Raw genomic sequence first — 16,629 nt, 5'->3', positions numbered from 1 at the left:
GCCATTCGGTTCCTCAGTCAGATCCACCATTAAATCATGGGTAATTTGTGTTTTGATACCTCCTGTCCCTACATTTGTCTAGGTAAACCTTATTGCCCATGCCTAAGAGAAATCCTCAATCTCAGGTTGAGCTATAATTACAAAGTTATGCTCCTTTTGCTGGAGTCCCCTACAATAGGAAATAGTTTCTCCCTTCCTATTCTATCAATTCCTTTAGTCATCTTAAGCACCTAATTTAGGTCATCCTTAATTTGTACTTAAAAGAACAGAAGCTCATGAAATGTGGCATCATATTCTAACCTTTCCAGTCCAGATTTTAATGGTGGTGAATTTGTGTTGTTCCAAAGCCATGGTCTATGCATACTTCCAGATCTGTGGTGCTAAGAACTGAATGCAGTACTGTAAATGAGATCTGACTGTAACATAGCAAATATCCTGTCCTTCCCAGCTCCCTTGAGATAAAGGTAAATGTTTGATTTTTTTGCTGCAACAGAACTCAAAATGAAAATCATCTGAGCAATATATATGTCCATTTGTCTGTCATGATAAGAACTGGATTGCCGGAAAATCAAAACAGAAAAATCAGCGGTTTATTTGATAATTAGTAACATAACTTTGCAAATGATCTGTGTGATAGGACATTTCTAAGAAACTACTGGGATGTTATTGTGCCCATCTCTGAAAAGTTCTGAAATATTAAAACATTCCAAAAAGATCTGTAAGGTGTAGTGTTGCTACAACTTGGCATCAATTTGCTATTGTTGTCCACTGAACAAAAGTGTTCGGGGTGAATCCTGCTATTTCATTTGTATCCAAAGAGAATGGCTATGGAAGTGTAAACTTCCAACATTTGAAGCTAGTTTGTGCTACCATTTGAGCTAAATAGTGTAAAAGCTTTGGCTGCAGTGTCATCTAAGACTTGACAGAATACCAGAAATCTTGCAGAGTTTCCTTTGACTTGTGCTGCTTAACAAGTTCTAATTTGTTCATATTCTAAATAGTTTTTTCTATTTTGCTGATCCAAATCAAACACTTGTAGCCCTAATTTATTGTATTGGTACCACTTTTTAAGACTGCAATGTGTTTTATGTTTGGATTTTAAGGCTCCATGATTGCTGAGTCTATTGAACATTTTTGTTGGCAGGGTGAATGATAAAACGGATCTGGATGTGATAAGAGAGAACCATAGATTCTTATGGACAGAAGATGATGAAGCTGATATGAACTGGTAATTACAGGCAGTTTCTGACTTGTGGAAATGTATCCACAGTCTATGGCAATTGCACAATGCTTCTATCTCCAAATTCCAGTTCCATTGAAGTAAATGGAACTAAATTTCAGAGACAAAGTACAATGGACTAAGTAATGAATTTAGCACTACTGACAGGAAATGAATTCCTAGGCATTAATCCTTAGCATTTACAGCTATACTTATTGCTTCTACTAGCTAGAGCTTCTGCAGAACATGTAAACGAAGTACCAAGGGGAAACAATTTTATTTTCTTGAATTGTATGTCAGCTCATTCTGTTACAATATTTTAGTAGAGCCTTTGAAGTGATTTTTTATAATTTATTATAACTTGTATAATTACTTACATGTCTTCAGATTTTTGTTAACTGCTGCAATGGATTTAATAACTATTATATTAAAGTATTTACTTCGAAAGCATCCAGGGATATAAATTGGAAAATTGGAATTTTTAATCATTTAGTAAGATTTGATATATTGTTCTGTAGGTTAAGCTATTGCCACTTGAGTAGTTGCATAAATCTGCTGCCATCATTGGAAACTGTTCAATGAGCTCCTAAGACACAAATGCAAACTTTGATAGGTGAAAGAGTCCTAGCAAAGCCGTACATTGATAACCATATGATTCATAGTAAACTCTTCTTTTAAAAGCATCGAGTTTCTCTCATTGGTATATTAAATTGTTATCTAAGACCAACCCAAAAGATCATGTTAGCTCAAATATAACCTCCACATCCCCCACCCACCCATCTTGTTCAATTGCAGCTTGTTTATGCCTCTTCTTCTTTTAGGTGGATGCAGAGGGTATATCTTTCTGGTATTCTACATCAGAGTCAATTACCTTAGGTAGTGTGAAGGCCCTGACCCTAAAACATCCCTGATGGATGCCAAAGCTGAGTTTGGAGCATTGCCAGCTGTGAACATCATTATTCATTTTAATAGTTTTAAATGTTTCTGACATTCAGAGACATTAAAAATCTATTATAATGGAAGTGAACAATTTTTTAAATTATTAAAGATATGTAAAAAGATTTATAAAAATGAGTAATGATTATTTTAAAAATAATTAAAAACATTAAACTATAGCAAAATATTTTAAAAACATAGCTTAACTTCCCCTTTGTTAGCATTCTTCACTGAGCCGCTGGTGTCTTGGGTAGTGCGTTAGGTTTGACCTGACATCCAATCTGAGTGGTCATTTTCCCCAGTGTAATGCTGGGGAATCCCAACAAGATTAAACCTGCCACTGGAGTCTATGGGAAGTCCAGCAATGAAGCAGACTGCCAGACTCAACCTCCTGCATTCACCAGTAAGTTCCAGATACTTAGATCTTGCAGAGCATTCTTGGAATTTCCTAGGAATTCAGTTTAAACCACAATTGCCAGCAAATATCCACACAGTCCAACCCATTATTTTGAGATTCTCAATCTTTAAACAGTTTTTTTGAAGATTTGTCAAGTCTGTTTTGAGTGTTTCACCTCAGTGACCGGCAAATAATGGAAGTTATAGAAATATGGCGGATCTGCATTTATAACTTGAGCAATTAGGAAGAGAAGCTCAGGGACATGGTAGAACTTGATTTGACACCCCGAGAAAAATATTTAATATGTAGCTGGGTGGATATTTGCTTGTTCTGGACCTGGGAACCTTGAGAAAAGATGTTGATTTGAAGGAAATTTTAATTTTCATTGAAGTATGTAAATGTAGATGGTGTCCTTCAGAATACCTAAACAAGATTTCTTCATCTTTTAGGGAGAAAGCATTGGCAAAGAAATACTATGATAAATTATTCAAAGAATATTGTATTGCTGATTTGAGCCAATATAAACACAATAAGGTATGCTGATTGAATATATATATATGTCATCAAATGTTTCTGAGGGAACTTGCTTTAATGGATGTTCCCTATATTAATTTTATTTTGATAACCTTGACTATAGTTTCTACTATATGACTAGTCTTACCTTCTTATCTGACAGATTGGATTTCGGTGGCGAGTAGATAAAGAAGTAATTTCAGGAAAAGGTATTTTTTTTCAAAGTTTTTAATCTTATTTGTTCACAGGATTTGGGGCTTGTTGACTGGGCCAATATTTGTTGACCCACTCAATTTATCGCTGAACCGAAAGGCTAAGCCTGTTCAGAAGGTAGTTAACTGGTGTAAATCTGAACACAGACCAAGTAGAGGTTGTAGATTCCCTTCCCTAAAGGACATAAGCAAACTAAATGGGTGAAAATTTAGAAGAAATATTATGACTGATTGGAGCAATGGATTAGTCAATGGCCTTTCATTTCTGAATCAGTTCACGTGGATAGTATGGCCACAGAAGTCTGTTCTATTTTCTGGTTGTAAGGCTCCTACTGAAGTGAGTTTGAGTAATGTTACTCTTGTTCTTTGCAGAGTTTGGGCTAGAAATGTCTTTTAAAGGCATTAAGATAGTGTTTAGTGTCACCTCCCAGATCTGTGACCCTACCATCCAGGAGGACAAGAGCAACAGACAGATAGGAAGAACACCATTTGCTGGTTCCCCTCCAAGTTGCACATCATCCAGAGCTGGAAATATATCACCATTCCTTAGTTATCGCTGGAATCTAAATCCAGGAACTGCCTACCCAGCAGCATCATGGGAGTACATTCCCCAGAAGGACTGTAGGTGGTTTGGAAATATGACTCACCACCACCAGCATGTCAAAGGCATTTAGGGGGAACAAAGGCAATAAATGATGGCTCCTGTTAGTGAAACAAACAATTTTTAAAAATGAATAAACAAAAATAACGTTAACATTGTTTGCGAAATTGCACAAAGAGTGAAAACTTCAGCCAAGAGATTCACACAACAGCATTGTCAGATTTCTGTCTATAATCCCATCCCACCCTGAAGCTGACATTTAGTCAACAGGTGTGATCTTTTGCAGCCAATTTTTAAGAAGACGTAGCTCTTCCAGCTTTAGGAGAGGATTGCAACGATGGGAGGAGGGTGTAGACTGCTCCCACGAGAATAGAATGACCTGGACATGCTGGTCATAAACAGTGCCTGCTAGAAGCATGTTCTTTGTCAAAGGGGTCATGGAGACCCTCCTGCGCTACAGCAGGGAGGTCTCTGTAAGGACATAAGTTCAGCCCATTAATGCATGCACTCTGAGGGAGTCTGCAAAGCAGGCAAATGGCTATACAAAAAAAATTATCTTCCCAAGTAGGGAGTTTAATTGATCTCACTAATCCAACAGTGAGCAGCAAGCTGTGAGATCCGGCAGAGATCATTGTCAGCAGACTAGTATGATCCTGAGGCTAGGAAGTTGAGACTGACATTGACTGCCTTTAGCAAAGCAGTTCAAACTCATGTTAACTTTGCAGGAGGTCACAGATCTCAGAATGTAGTTTGAGCATTCACTGTTTAAGTTGCATGGATTCAGAAGAAACAGGATTCATAAAAATGTTGTTCTTTGAGGAAATAAGTTCTCTATCAGATCAATGAGGTTGAAAATCTTACTGAAGGATAATTATTTTTGTGTTCACTATTAACGAAATTTGGGAAAGTTTGTACTAGGCCAAACAAAAATCGGCTGAAAAGTCAGGTGTCTAAGTTGCTAACGGGCACTAGTACACCCAGAATTGTGTTCAAAATTGCTCTTCTCCAGATTAAACCAATTTTCACTGTACAACATTGAATTTTTTGGAGTTGTGTGAACAAATTTCTAGGCCTGAGTCTATAGCTCAGTATTGCAAAGGCTGATAATCTGAAAGAGAGAAGCAGAGAAGCACTACAAATGCTCCGATTCCTCCCGCATCCCAAAGACATGGGTTAATTGACCATTGTAACTTGCCCCTAGTGTAGATGAACAGTAGAATTTGAAGGGTGTTTTTAGGAATGGGGGGGGCCGGCATAAAATGCGTTACGGACTTGGTGGGCCAAATTGTCAGTCTGCCTGATTGTAATACAGAGTGACCTGGATAGGCACTTCTGAGCACTGGAATAACCCCATCAGTGCTGTCTTTGCAAAATCTTCCAAATTAACTGGAAGGATAACTGAAACAACACCTATGCTCTCTATCTCAGGTCAACATCTCCAGCATTGAAGCCCTAGTTAGTTTCAGTCAACTATGTTCAACAAGCCATGTTGTTCACAAGTCCAACACCAGACACCCAAACCAGACACAGCATTCCAAGCTATGTTGTAGCAGGAGATTATAAGGCAGGCAGAGAAAAAGATACAAGGATGCGCTTGAAAGTTTGAGGCTATGTATCAGAAGCACACAGAACCTCTGCGTAAGCAATGAAAGGAGCTCATTACTTCACAACCTACCCCTTGCTAGCCTCCTCAGCCACCTCCTCCCCCATTTGTCAAAGAGTCTGAGGTTCCTTCATTGTCCTCATTAGCTAGCTCAGAAGCAGAAAACCATAATGGAAACAAGTCGCCCTTGATTTCGGGAGGAAAATGGGGTGCAACAGAAGAAAAAGAAACTTAACTCAATTGTAAGCTATATAAGTAACAGAACCCTTACTAGACATTGAAATGAGTTTACTTCAAGGCATTTTTCACATTTTTTGTTCTGCAAGTCAAGAACATTTGATTTTACATGATCCTGTTTATTGCATTATTCAGCCAGTACTGCCTTGGCATTTTTTTGAAGTGGCAACAAATTTTGAATTCGAATCCAATACTTTTATAAAAGTTTTTATGATGACCTTGGATGTTTTGTCATTTAGGGACAAATTTGTACTGTTCGTGTTAATGATAAACTCAAGAGTGAATTAAAATGTAATCCCATTGGCACTAATATAAATATTAGAATTAAAGGAAGATTTACTGCAGAGGCCTGAGACATTTAAGGACAAGAACAAGCCATTAATTGTCAGCTTGTATAAACCACTGCAGAGTTAATCTAGAACAAATGCAATTTGCATTTTTGAGAGTTTAGTGCAGTTATGGCACTGTTTACTAAATAATTTTCAATCATTGCATTTTAAACCAAACACTAGTCATCAGAAATCCGTATTTAATTTATATAAATCTCTTTGGCGAGAAGGAGGATGATAGGTGACTTGATAGAGGTGTACAAGATGATAAGAGGCATAGATCGAGTGGACAGTCAGAGACTTTTTCCCAGGGTGACGATGGCTAACACGAGGGGACATAATTTTAAGGTGATTGGAGGAAGGTATAAGGGGGATGTCAGGGGTAATTTTTTTACACAGAGAATGGTGGATGTGTGGAACGCACTGCCTGCAGAGTTGTGGGGGCAGATACATTAGAGACATTTAAGAGACTCTTAGATAGACACATGAATGATAGAGAATTGGAGGGCTATGTGGGAGGGAAGGGTTAGCTGGATCTTAGACCAGGATAAAATGTCGACACAACATTGTGGACTGAAGGGCCTGTACTGTGCTGTGGTGTTCTATGTTCTATGATTTTGGATATGAACAGTAAGAAGGTTCTTAATAAAATCTTCTGTAGTTTTACAAATTTATTCAAAAATCAGATAGACCATAAAGTCTTGAGTAATAATATTGGCAAGCAATGGGAAGAGAGTCAACCAAACATTTAGTAAATTTTGTGTTCTCAACTAACATTAACCACTTGCTCTTTAACAGAAATTATTGTTAATATATTTTCTAAAGAGAAATAGGATAAATTCTTCCAGTGAATGTTTCACATGCCCACCTAAAACTATAGAGAAATGCTGTTCTTCAAACTTATTGCCGTTGTGTTTTGTATTAAAACCTTGCATTCTACATAATTGTGAAGTTATGATTATCTTAAAACTTCAAGAATTGATAAAATGTCAGAATATCATCAAGTGGCAGTGATTTTGTGAATTAACTAAAATTCATTTAATATTTTTCCAACTTTAGGTCAATTTTGCTGTGGAAACAAACACTGTGATAAGAAAGAAGGTCTGAAAAGTTGGGAGGTTAACTTTGGATACATAGAACATGGGGAAAAAAGAAACGCCCTTGTGAAATTGAGTGAGTCACATCTTTATCATTGTATTTCTATATTTGGGTCTGACCAGAATTATTAGTCCAGATGACATCACTGTATAAATCTTTTCCTGCTGATCCAGTCAGTTAATCTGCAGGACTATGTGGTGATTTCTTGTATGAGCAGTTATTTGTTTGAGCAGCTGTCTTGCTTTAACTCTGCTTGCTAATTTGATTATTTTCTTAAATTTAGAATGCAAAAAGTGACATGTGGCTGTCAGTCGCAGAAAGGGATAGCAAAATGCTCTTCTTAGTTCCCTAATTCACCTGAATTACTGAATACCATATATGTAGTCCTATATATTGAGTTCATGAGGAACAGCTGTCTTGTTAAACACCTTTAATAATGAAACATGACACATTTAAGTAGTGTAGTAAGAAAGCTGATGTTTTGTGTTCCATTTGTGTAGAAATCTCAGCACTGGACAGATTTTGACTCTACTCACAGCCCAGCCGGTGGTGGCAGGCAGGCTTTTTAACTGGTCAGTGTGACTGAAGGCTATGGTACATAATACATACTAGGAAAAAATAGAGAATGGAAAAAATGTAGAAATTCTGATTGCTTTGGGCTGCCTGGCGCACAAACACTCAACATGCAGCACAAACACTCTTGAAGGAGTGAACAAACTGTCTTTGACTTTCAGTCACAATGTCCCAATGTGCTTTACAGCTAATTAATTGTAATGTAGACAAAAACAAAAGCCAATTTGCCACAATGTGATCCCACAAACAACAGTGAGATGAATGACCGATTAATTTCTTGTTTTCAGTGGTGTTGCTTGAGTACAATAGATTAAATCACCTCCCATTTTTTGAATAATGCCAAGACATTTTCTGCATCACCAGAATACACAAAGCATCACTTTAAAGTCTCATCTGTAAAACAGAACCTTCAGCTGAACTTGGCTTAGATCTGATGTTCCTAAATAGAGGGGATAACATCTCTTGGGGCATAGGCAGGGGAAATAGTGTAAAGATAGAATTAATTTTCATTATAGTGTAAGGCTGTGTGCATTAATGTTAATACAAATGTTCCTGTCCAGCAAAGCAACAGAATGTCTGAGACTGCAAACAAGTTTAATTTTTTAGTCCTGTTCCTCCTCTGTGTCATCCCTTGTTCACTTTTTCCCTCAGGATAACGTGGGTCCTTGCCTTGTCCCCTGTGCTATTTTTCCCTTTGACATCATCTTACACAACAGTTCCAAACACTGACATTAATCAAAATTAAATGTGTGGTTTTTGATAGTTACCGTGCAAGTGCTAACAGGACTCAGCAATAATAAAAGAAACTAAAGGTGGTCAAAACAAAGTGTCTATTAAAACAAAATACATAATGTTTCATATTATTACAGCCATCTTGTATGCCTTCTAGTTTTTGATATTCATGTGATGTTTCACCACTCATTTAGGTTTATTAAAATTCAAAGTATGTTGATTGTGAGATTAGTTAATTATTTACTGCTACAATTCTTTTAGTGGATTGTTCTTTCAAATTTGGCTGCACAAGGGCGGAATTGTTTGATTATGAATCTGGGAAATGGCAGGGTGTTGGAAAGGCAATAAAATTTGCCACTGCTTACTAATTCTAAGGTAGGTAAGTCAGTCATTGAAAAAGTGAACATTATTTCCATGGATGATAAGCAGAAAGAACTGGAACAGTTTTAAGAAATATTAAATAAAGAAAGTAAGATCATTTGGATTTAAGGACTTGAAAATAAAATGTTTACAGATGGGAATATGTGAGCAGCTGGTAAATCTGAAAAGAGCATTTGCTTTAAGAAAGGTTTGTATTCTTTTGGCCATATGGTTTGGCCATATAATTTGAGATTATGTACTCAAGGCCTTCAAATTCAAGAGTTGTTAATTGTACTAGGATAACGACCCATGAAACTTCACAAGATTGTAACAATGCAGCCAAGCCAGTCCATTCTTCAAGTTCCCAGGAGTGAACATCACCAATAGTCTGTCCTGGTCCAACCTCGTTGACACCACAGTCAAGAAAGCTCACCAGCACCTCTACTTCCTTAGGAGGCTAAAATAATTTGCCATGTCCCCTTCAACTCTCACCAAATTTTATTGATGCACCATAGAAAGCATCACGGCTTGGTATGGCAAGTGCTCTGCCTGTGACTGCAAGAAACTGCGGAGAGTTTATGGACATAGCTCAGCACATCACAGAAACCAGCTTTCCCCACCCATGGACTCTGTCTACACTTCTTGCTGCCTCAGTAAAGCAGCCTCATAATCAAAGGTCCCACCCATCCCAGAATTCTCTCTTCTCCCCTCTCTCATTGGGCAGAAGATACAAAAGCCTGAAAGTACGTACCGCTAGGCTCAAGGACAGCTTCTATCCTGCTGTTATAAGACTATTGAACAGTTCCCTAGTACGATAAAATGGACTCTTTCCTCACAATCTACCTTGTTATGACCTTGCACCTTATTGTCTACCAGCACTGTACTTTCTCTGTAACTGTAACACTTTATTCTGCACTCTGTTATTGCTTTACCTTGTACTACCTCATTGCACTCTTTTAATGAATTGATCTGTATGAATGACATGCAAGACAAGTTTTTCATTGTACCTCGGGACATATTGGAATTGGTTTATTATTGTCACTTGTACCGAGGTACAGTGAAAAACTTGTCTTGCATACTGTTCATACAGATCAATTAATAAACCAACTTAACAATTTACCAGTCATTCTAATGATCAATTCAACACTGTATGTATCAATCTCTAATCCCTGGACATTTAAACACAGGTATTCAAGTACTATCATTCTCAAATTTTATGCATTGAAATATATAATTATTGTTTCATGTCAGCAGTGCATGAATGTATGACCAATGTGGATCAGAAAAAAATGCAATAAACAACGCAGTCAAATCATACAGACTAAAAGTTGGTACTTAGCTATCAAGCTTTCTAATTTATAATCAAATGTGTTAATCTTTCTGAATTTGTGTTTTAATTGTGTTTAATTTCCTTCATAGGAGTGTGCAGTGAGTGCTCCTATAAGTTGAACTATCATCACAGGTAAGTTGCATTATTCTATGTTGCTGCATTAAACAAACGGAAAGAAAGATGTACAAGCTTTATTTGTGTCATATTGCATATTAGGTAACAATGTAAGAAATGGAAGCAGGAATAGACCATTCAGCCCTCAAATCTGCCCTGCCATTAAATAAGCTTACGGCTGATCATTAACCTCAGTGCCAATTTCCTCAACAAACCCAATATTCCTTGATTCCCTTAAAATCCGAAAATCTGTCAGTTGTTGTCATGAATATAGTGCCTGGAGTTCCATTAACCCCTGGGATAGAGAATTCCAAAGACTTTCCGCCATTTGGGTGAAGACATTTCTTCTCATCCATTCCATTCAAAGGCCATCCCTTTATTTTGAGACATGACATCTGGATACTCTAACTCTCTGGCCAGAGGAATCATCAGTACTGCATTTAGCCTGACATTTCCCTTAGGTATTTTGTTTGTTTCAATTTATAAGACAATTTCCCACCTCCTTTTCCATTTTACTTATCTGTTCTAGAAGTTAAATATCATGGAAAATTTAATTTCCAACCTTTTCACTTTGCAGCCATGTTTCTATAATGGCTTTTAGATCAAACCCATTTATTTCATTTATGCTATTAATTCACCTATCTTGTAATGAATGCTGCATGTATTCACATAAAGAGCCTGTCAGGTCCAAACTAAGCTTGGATCTGATGTTGCTGCCTAAGTTTGTAATTATTTGGTGATTGCAGATTACGAATTGATTATTTTGATTTTGATTTTGATATCCCTTTGGCACCATTTAGTCCCATATCCTGTTTGCATGTTTTTCTTTTGTTTCTAGCAGAGTTAAAATTAAAAAATGATAACTGTGGATGTACTGTACTTTTAGAAGTATTGTCCACTATATGTGATGTTAGAGAGGTCTCTTGTTCTCGCACACATGGACACAAAGGATTCCATTTTGAAAAAGAGCAAAAGAAATATACTGGATGTCATAGTCGATATTTATCTGTTAGTTAAAGTCACAAAAGGCAGGTGACGTGATCATTATCATATTGCTATTGTGGGAGCTTGTTGAGCGCAAATTAGCTGCTGGGTTTTTTTACACCGCAACAGTAACTACACTTCAAGAGAACCTCAACTGGTATGAAGCATTGTAGGGGCACTACATAAATTTGTTTTACGATTAGTTTAGGAAAAGTTTCTGCTGTGCTCAACTGCACTTCCACATAAAATATTCTTCAAGCTAAGCATTAAAAACAGAAAATGCTAGAAACAATCAGAAGGTCAGGCAGCATCTGTAGAAACAGAAACAAAATTAAAATTTCATTCTGGAAATATGCTGTTTGACCTGCTGAATGTTTCTAGCATTTTCTATTTTTATTTCAAATCTCCAGCATCGACAGTTTTTAGGATTTTCATTCAATTCATTCATTCTTCCTTTGCCAGCTGCAAGTGCTGTCTTGAATTTCTAGTTGCTATACCAATGTGCACTTCTGTTTTCATCCATAGGTCTCTTCCACTGAGCGCCCACAAAAGTAAAATGCCTATTTGGTGGTTCAGTGTTAGACTTGGTCTCTAGACAGCTTCCCAGTCACCTCTTTGTTCCTAACATCCTAAATGCATCCTAACAACAGCTCAGACCCATACTTCTTTGCTTAGCCCAGTCAAATACTGTGCTGCCAATTGCTATTCATCCTGTTCTGACTGAAAGTGTTTTCTGATGTTCAAGCTCCCGAACTTGCCCTATCTCCTAACTCTAACCAAGATATTTGCTTGCAGGTCCGTTCCAAACCCAGTTTCTCTTGTCCAGCTTTTTGTTCTCTTTATTCAGCACAAAAGTGACATTTTGATGTGATGGATGGTGTCTCACATATGGTAGGCAAAATAGCAGCAAAAAAAGAGAATGTCCAAGGTAGTGTGTAAAGTAAAATTGAAATCCGTTTCAAAGTCTTGGAACAAACATGGCCACATACTGAATAAATTCATTGATAACTCTAACCCTGACATATAGAAGTCTTCACAGACCTTAAAGTCATATGCTCAACAAAAGTTAAAAACACCAAAATGCCCAAATCATGTCAAGAAGCTGCCTGAGATTGGATAGGCTGAAATTCTTAGAAAAGAGGTTAGTCATACACAGGCATTTAAAACCTGCTCATCTGTGGAGGTTTTCTCAGTATGTTTACAGTGCTAACACATTATAAAGCATTTACGTCATACCAACTTTCAGTTTTAATCCATTTTGTAACTCCATAAATCATCGATTGGAATGGTGAAATAACATTAGTTCCAATAAAAAGCCCTCTAATTATTCTTCTAACATCATTAAAATTTGTTATCAACATGTAGTACTCATTATAAGGTTAAGAATTGTTTCTAGATCTAAGTAATGTCCACCTACCACAGTCAGATCATAAGAGTTTGGGTACTTCCTCTTTCCCATGTTTTTTGCACTTTTCAAAATAGTGTTGAATTCTAATTCTCCCAATTTAATCATATCTTTGGAACTTCCTAGTCCCATGAAATCTTAGACCCCCCTCACCCAGTACCACCAGGCATTCAGGTAGTCCTGTGATTGCCCAGTGATAATGGAACCAGTGCTTTCCCAATGAAGTCAAAATTTATCTGACCTTTCACAGTTCTGTGCTCTGGGACTTATACCATACTTTCCCTTTCCAAGTACATAGAACAATACAGCCCATGATGTCTGTGCTCTCCATGAATCCAATCCAGACTAATCCTGTCTGCTTGCACATGGTCTATTTCCTTCCATTCTCTGCCTCTTTAAGTACTTATAAATTCCAGGGCCCACTGGAATCAGATACACCCCACGTGCCAGCCTCAAATTCAGAATGTTCCTTGAGGGTGGTGCAAAAACCTCAACCTGGTAAGTAGATCCAAACCACAAGACTTTCTCTAGTATTTCAAGACCTCAGGATACTTCTCACATTGCTGCCAAAGCATACAACCCCTCCCATTTTTCACTAAATCCAAACATCCTCCTGTGGTGCAGAATTGAAGATGCCTCATCAAGCTACTGCCAAACCTCCGGTCAAGTCTCCAAAGGATGCTGGAAAGTCAGTGCTACTATCTCAAAATACTTCCCTGCAAACTAACTATGTTGGATGTGATCACTGCTCAAGTTAAGGAAAGATTAAACAAACAGCAAGGTCCATCAAACATCATCTGGAACACATCTGGTTTACTAATGTCCCATGGAGAAGGAAATTTGGTGTCTTTAGTCAGCCCAGTATGAGACTTTGAACGGACAGCAATGTAGTTGATTTAAACTGCCCTTTGGAAAAGTGTAGATCTCATTCAATTATATCATATTGCTGCATTGAAATACAGTTGGAATGAAACCAAACAGATCACCTAGCATTTACCTAGACACCGAGTTTAGGGTTTCATTTCAGACAAACTTGGAAAACCTTCTGCCTTAAAATTTGATACCTCATTGGCTTTGGAACTGTTATTGGAATTCAGTCACTCTCTGCACCCACAGTATTCTGTGGGAGTTCAGTCATTCTCTGTAACTGTAGTAATCAGTCAAGACCCAATTTCCTTTGTTCTTACTGAATTATTTGAGTGGCAAAGAAGCCACCCAGATACAGAGCCCTAGGATGACTTAAAAAATCAAAACTTGCACTTATTATACTATAAGCATAATTACAAGTGACCTGCATCATCCATTTCTAACTTACACATCATAGATGAGCTTTTTCTTGACCAATGTACAAACGTTAGTTATCACATTTTGACCAACCTAAGATGATACCCCTACTGCAGGACAGTATCCAATCACAGCAAAACATCCCTTTGATTGATTCATCAATCAATCAATCAATGTTGCCTCCTTTCAAAAGTCATTGTCCTCAACAGGCTTGTTAATAGTAGTCACATTTCCTCTGCTGACCTTCTGAGTTCACAGACCTATTTCATCTTCCCACATTGGTGCAGAGGTTAATTGTCTTAAGGACAAGCTTGGGGCTCCTTTTATCCTTTCTACATCCTGTAGCTATTTCATAGCCAGCCTATCTAGAGACAAAAGGTCAATTAAGTCTTTCCTATATATCTGCATCGGTATTGCAATGGATGTTACTACAAAGACTGCTACAATCCTGTGACCTATTTTGCTTTACGAGAACATTCCAGTACACTGTTTGTTATTATTTGAACTCTCATCAGCTTTGATTTGTTTAATAGGACAGAGACATTTGTTCTGCTGCAGCATGCTTTGTACCAGCTGCGTCAACATCTAGAGTGCCATAAGAATGTAACCCTTCAGAACCCAGCAAAATCCCAGCCAAGCAGGTCCAGCATTGCTACACCACTGGTTTTCACTTGACATCATCTGTCTGGGCACATTGCAAACTTGCAAGCTCAATACCAAACTCTGCAACCTTAGGTAATTCATTCTTTAGCAGACTTGGCCATTTGTACCTGTATTAGACCTGGCCATTTCTGCCTGACATCATTTTGGCTCAGGTTTTCATATTCTATTCTTATAGTTTGGCCTTCTGGGCATTTCCACAGCCCCACTTTTAATAACATGTTACACAGATAAAGAAGGATAATGTGTTTGTAACTGCCCCAATTAGTCCATTTGAACTTACCCTATTAAAGTACTTCACATAATTCCACCCAACCCTCCCGAACCTTCTTTACTACTGACTTAACTTGTTTCTCTCTTTCCCAGTTCTGACAAAGGGTCCCAGACCTGAAACATCAACTGTTTCTCTTTCCACGGGTGCTGCCTGACCTACTGAGTGTTTCCAGCATTTTCTGTTATTTTAGATCTCTGGCATCTGCAGTTTTTTTTTGATTTTCATCACTGATGTTCAGCTTGGCTTTGGCTTTATCAAAGCCTTGGTCCAAGCATAAACAAAAGATCTGAATTTCAGATGTGAGATGAGAGTAACTGCCTTTACTATCAAGGAAGCATTTTAACATTAAAAAGCCTTAGCAAAATGAATGTCAATGTGAAAAGAGCAAATCTCTCCAATAGACTAGAATCATAGCTCACACAAAAGAATGTAGTTTTAGTTGTTTTGAGATCAATCATCCTAGCTTCAGGGCATTACTGCTGGAGTCTTTAGGGCAGAGTACCAGACCCAACCATTTTTTTAGGTGCTTCATCAAAACCTTCTGTCCATTATAATGGCAAAGTGGGAATGTTCTGTGATGAATGCAGACTGTTCAATTCCATTTGCAAGTCTTTAGGTAATGAACCAGATCTGTGACAAGTAACTTGCTGCCTGGCTTCCCAAAACTGTTACTCAGCTACCATCGTATTTCCTTACAGCATAGAAGGAGGCCATTCTCTGTTATAAGGAAACATGATTGGCACTTCTGAGAGTGCAGCAATCCCTCGGAAACAATCTGAAAAGCAAGCCCTGATCAAGTCTCAAGTGTGGCATTCAAACCTGTGATCTTTTGACTTTGATGGGATGGCTAATGTCATGGATCAGTAATGGTGTAATAAGTGTTTCATTTATGCATTGCACAAAATAATACAATGTTTGCAGGAATCAGATTTTTTTTTACATTGTCTGTTAAATATTGCTAAAGGAGGAAAGAAGTAAAAGGTGCAAAGAGGAAATGTAAAGAGGAACACCATGATGCTCCAGCAGAAAAGATAACCAAGACCGGAGAGAAGCAATGTTCTAAAAGCACGGGTAAGTAACAAGAAAATGTAGCTCCTTGGCTGCGGCTCACCACATATTCAGTTATTGAGTTTACAATGTTCTTATTCATTCAATAAATAGATACATTTCTCAGGTATATGAGATTAGCTCAGACATTCAACTTGGTTGGCATGGGTGAGTTGGGCCAAAGGGCCTGATTCCATGCTGTATAACAATATAAAAAGAATACCTGGGGCCCAATCATTGCTGAGCCCAAATCCTTGGTAATCAGAATAGGTCCATGGGAGGTAGTAAGTGAGCCACGAACAAGGATAAGCCTTGGCCTTGTCCTTAACTGATACATTTATCTATTATGTCATTGATAAGAGTGATTACACAGAGTCCTTATGGAAACACCCAGAGGAAAGCATTCATTTTGTGTGGCATTACAGTCTTGCTAAATGGGATAGACGCACAATAGATCCTGTAGCTCAAAGCTGGGTATCCATTAGGTGTTCTGGGCCATTAGAAGCACCAGAAATGTATTGCACCATAATCTGTCATCTCGTAGCCTGACATATCCATCATTAAATCATTACAGCAAAACCAGGAGACCAACTCTGGTTCAGTTAGAAGTAGAGAACACCAGGCCAAAAGCAGCAGTATGTACCTAAAAATGAAGTCCCAAACTGGTGAAGCTGGAACACAGGAATATATAAGTGCTTAACAACAGAAACTTCATGAGTAA

At 37.8% G+C, this 16,629-nt stretch overlaps 1 protein-coding gene across 1 annotated transcript in view; it reads left to right on the top strand.

The window, feature by feature from the left end:
* The window catches only part of fra10ac1 (FRA10A associated CGG repeat 1), a 44,772-nt gene that overhangs the window by 19,465 nt on the left and 8,678 nt on the right, over positions 1-16,629 (top strand). Inside the window, exons 6-11 of the mRNA XM_052027470.1 lie at positions 1,145-1,228; positions 3,002-3,086; positions 3,229-3,274; positions 7,107-7,220; positions 10,230-10,272; positions 15,826-15,932. Coding sequence (XP_051883430.1) covers positions 1,145-1,228; positions 3,002-3,086; positions 3,229-3,274; positions 7,107-7,220; positions 10,230-10,272; positions 15,826-15,932 — 479 coding nt within the window. The remainder of the gene's footprint in view (positions 1-1,144; positions 1,229-3,001; positions 3,087-3,228; positions 3,275-7,106; positions 7,221-10,229; positions 10,273-15,825; positions 15,933-16,629) is intronic.

Source organism: Pristis pectinata, chromosome 12 (genome assembly GCF_009764475.1).
Source record: "Pristis pectinata isolate sPriPec2 chromosome 12, sPriPec2.1.pri, whole genome shotgun sequence".
Classification (NCBI taxonomy): Eukaryota; Metazoa; Chordata; class Chondrichthyes; order Rhinopristiformes; family Pristidae; genus Pristis; species Pristis pectinata.
This window is presented reverse-complemented; position numbering and strand designations above follow the sequence as displayed.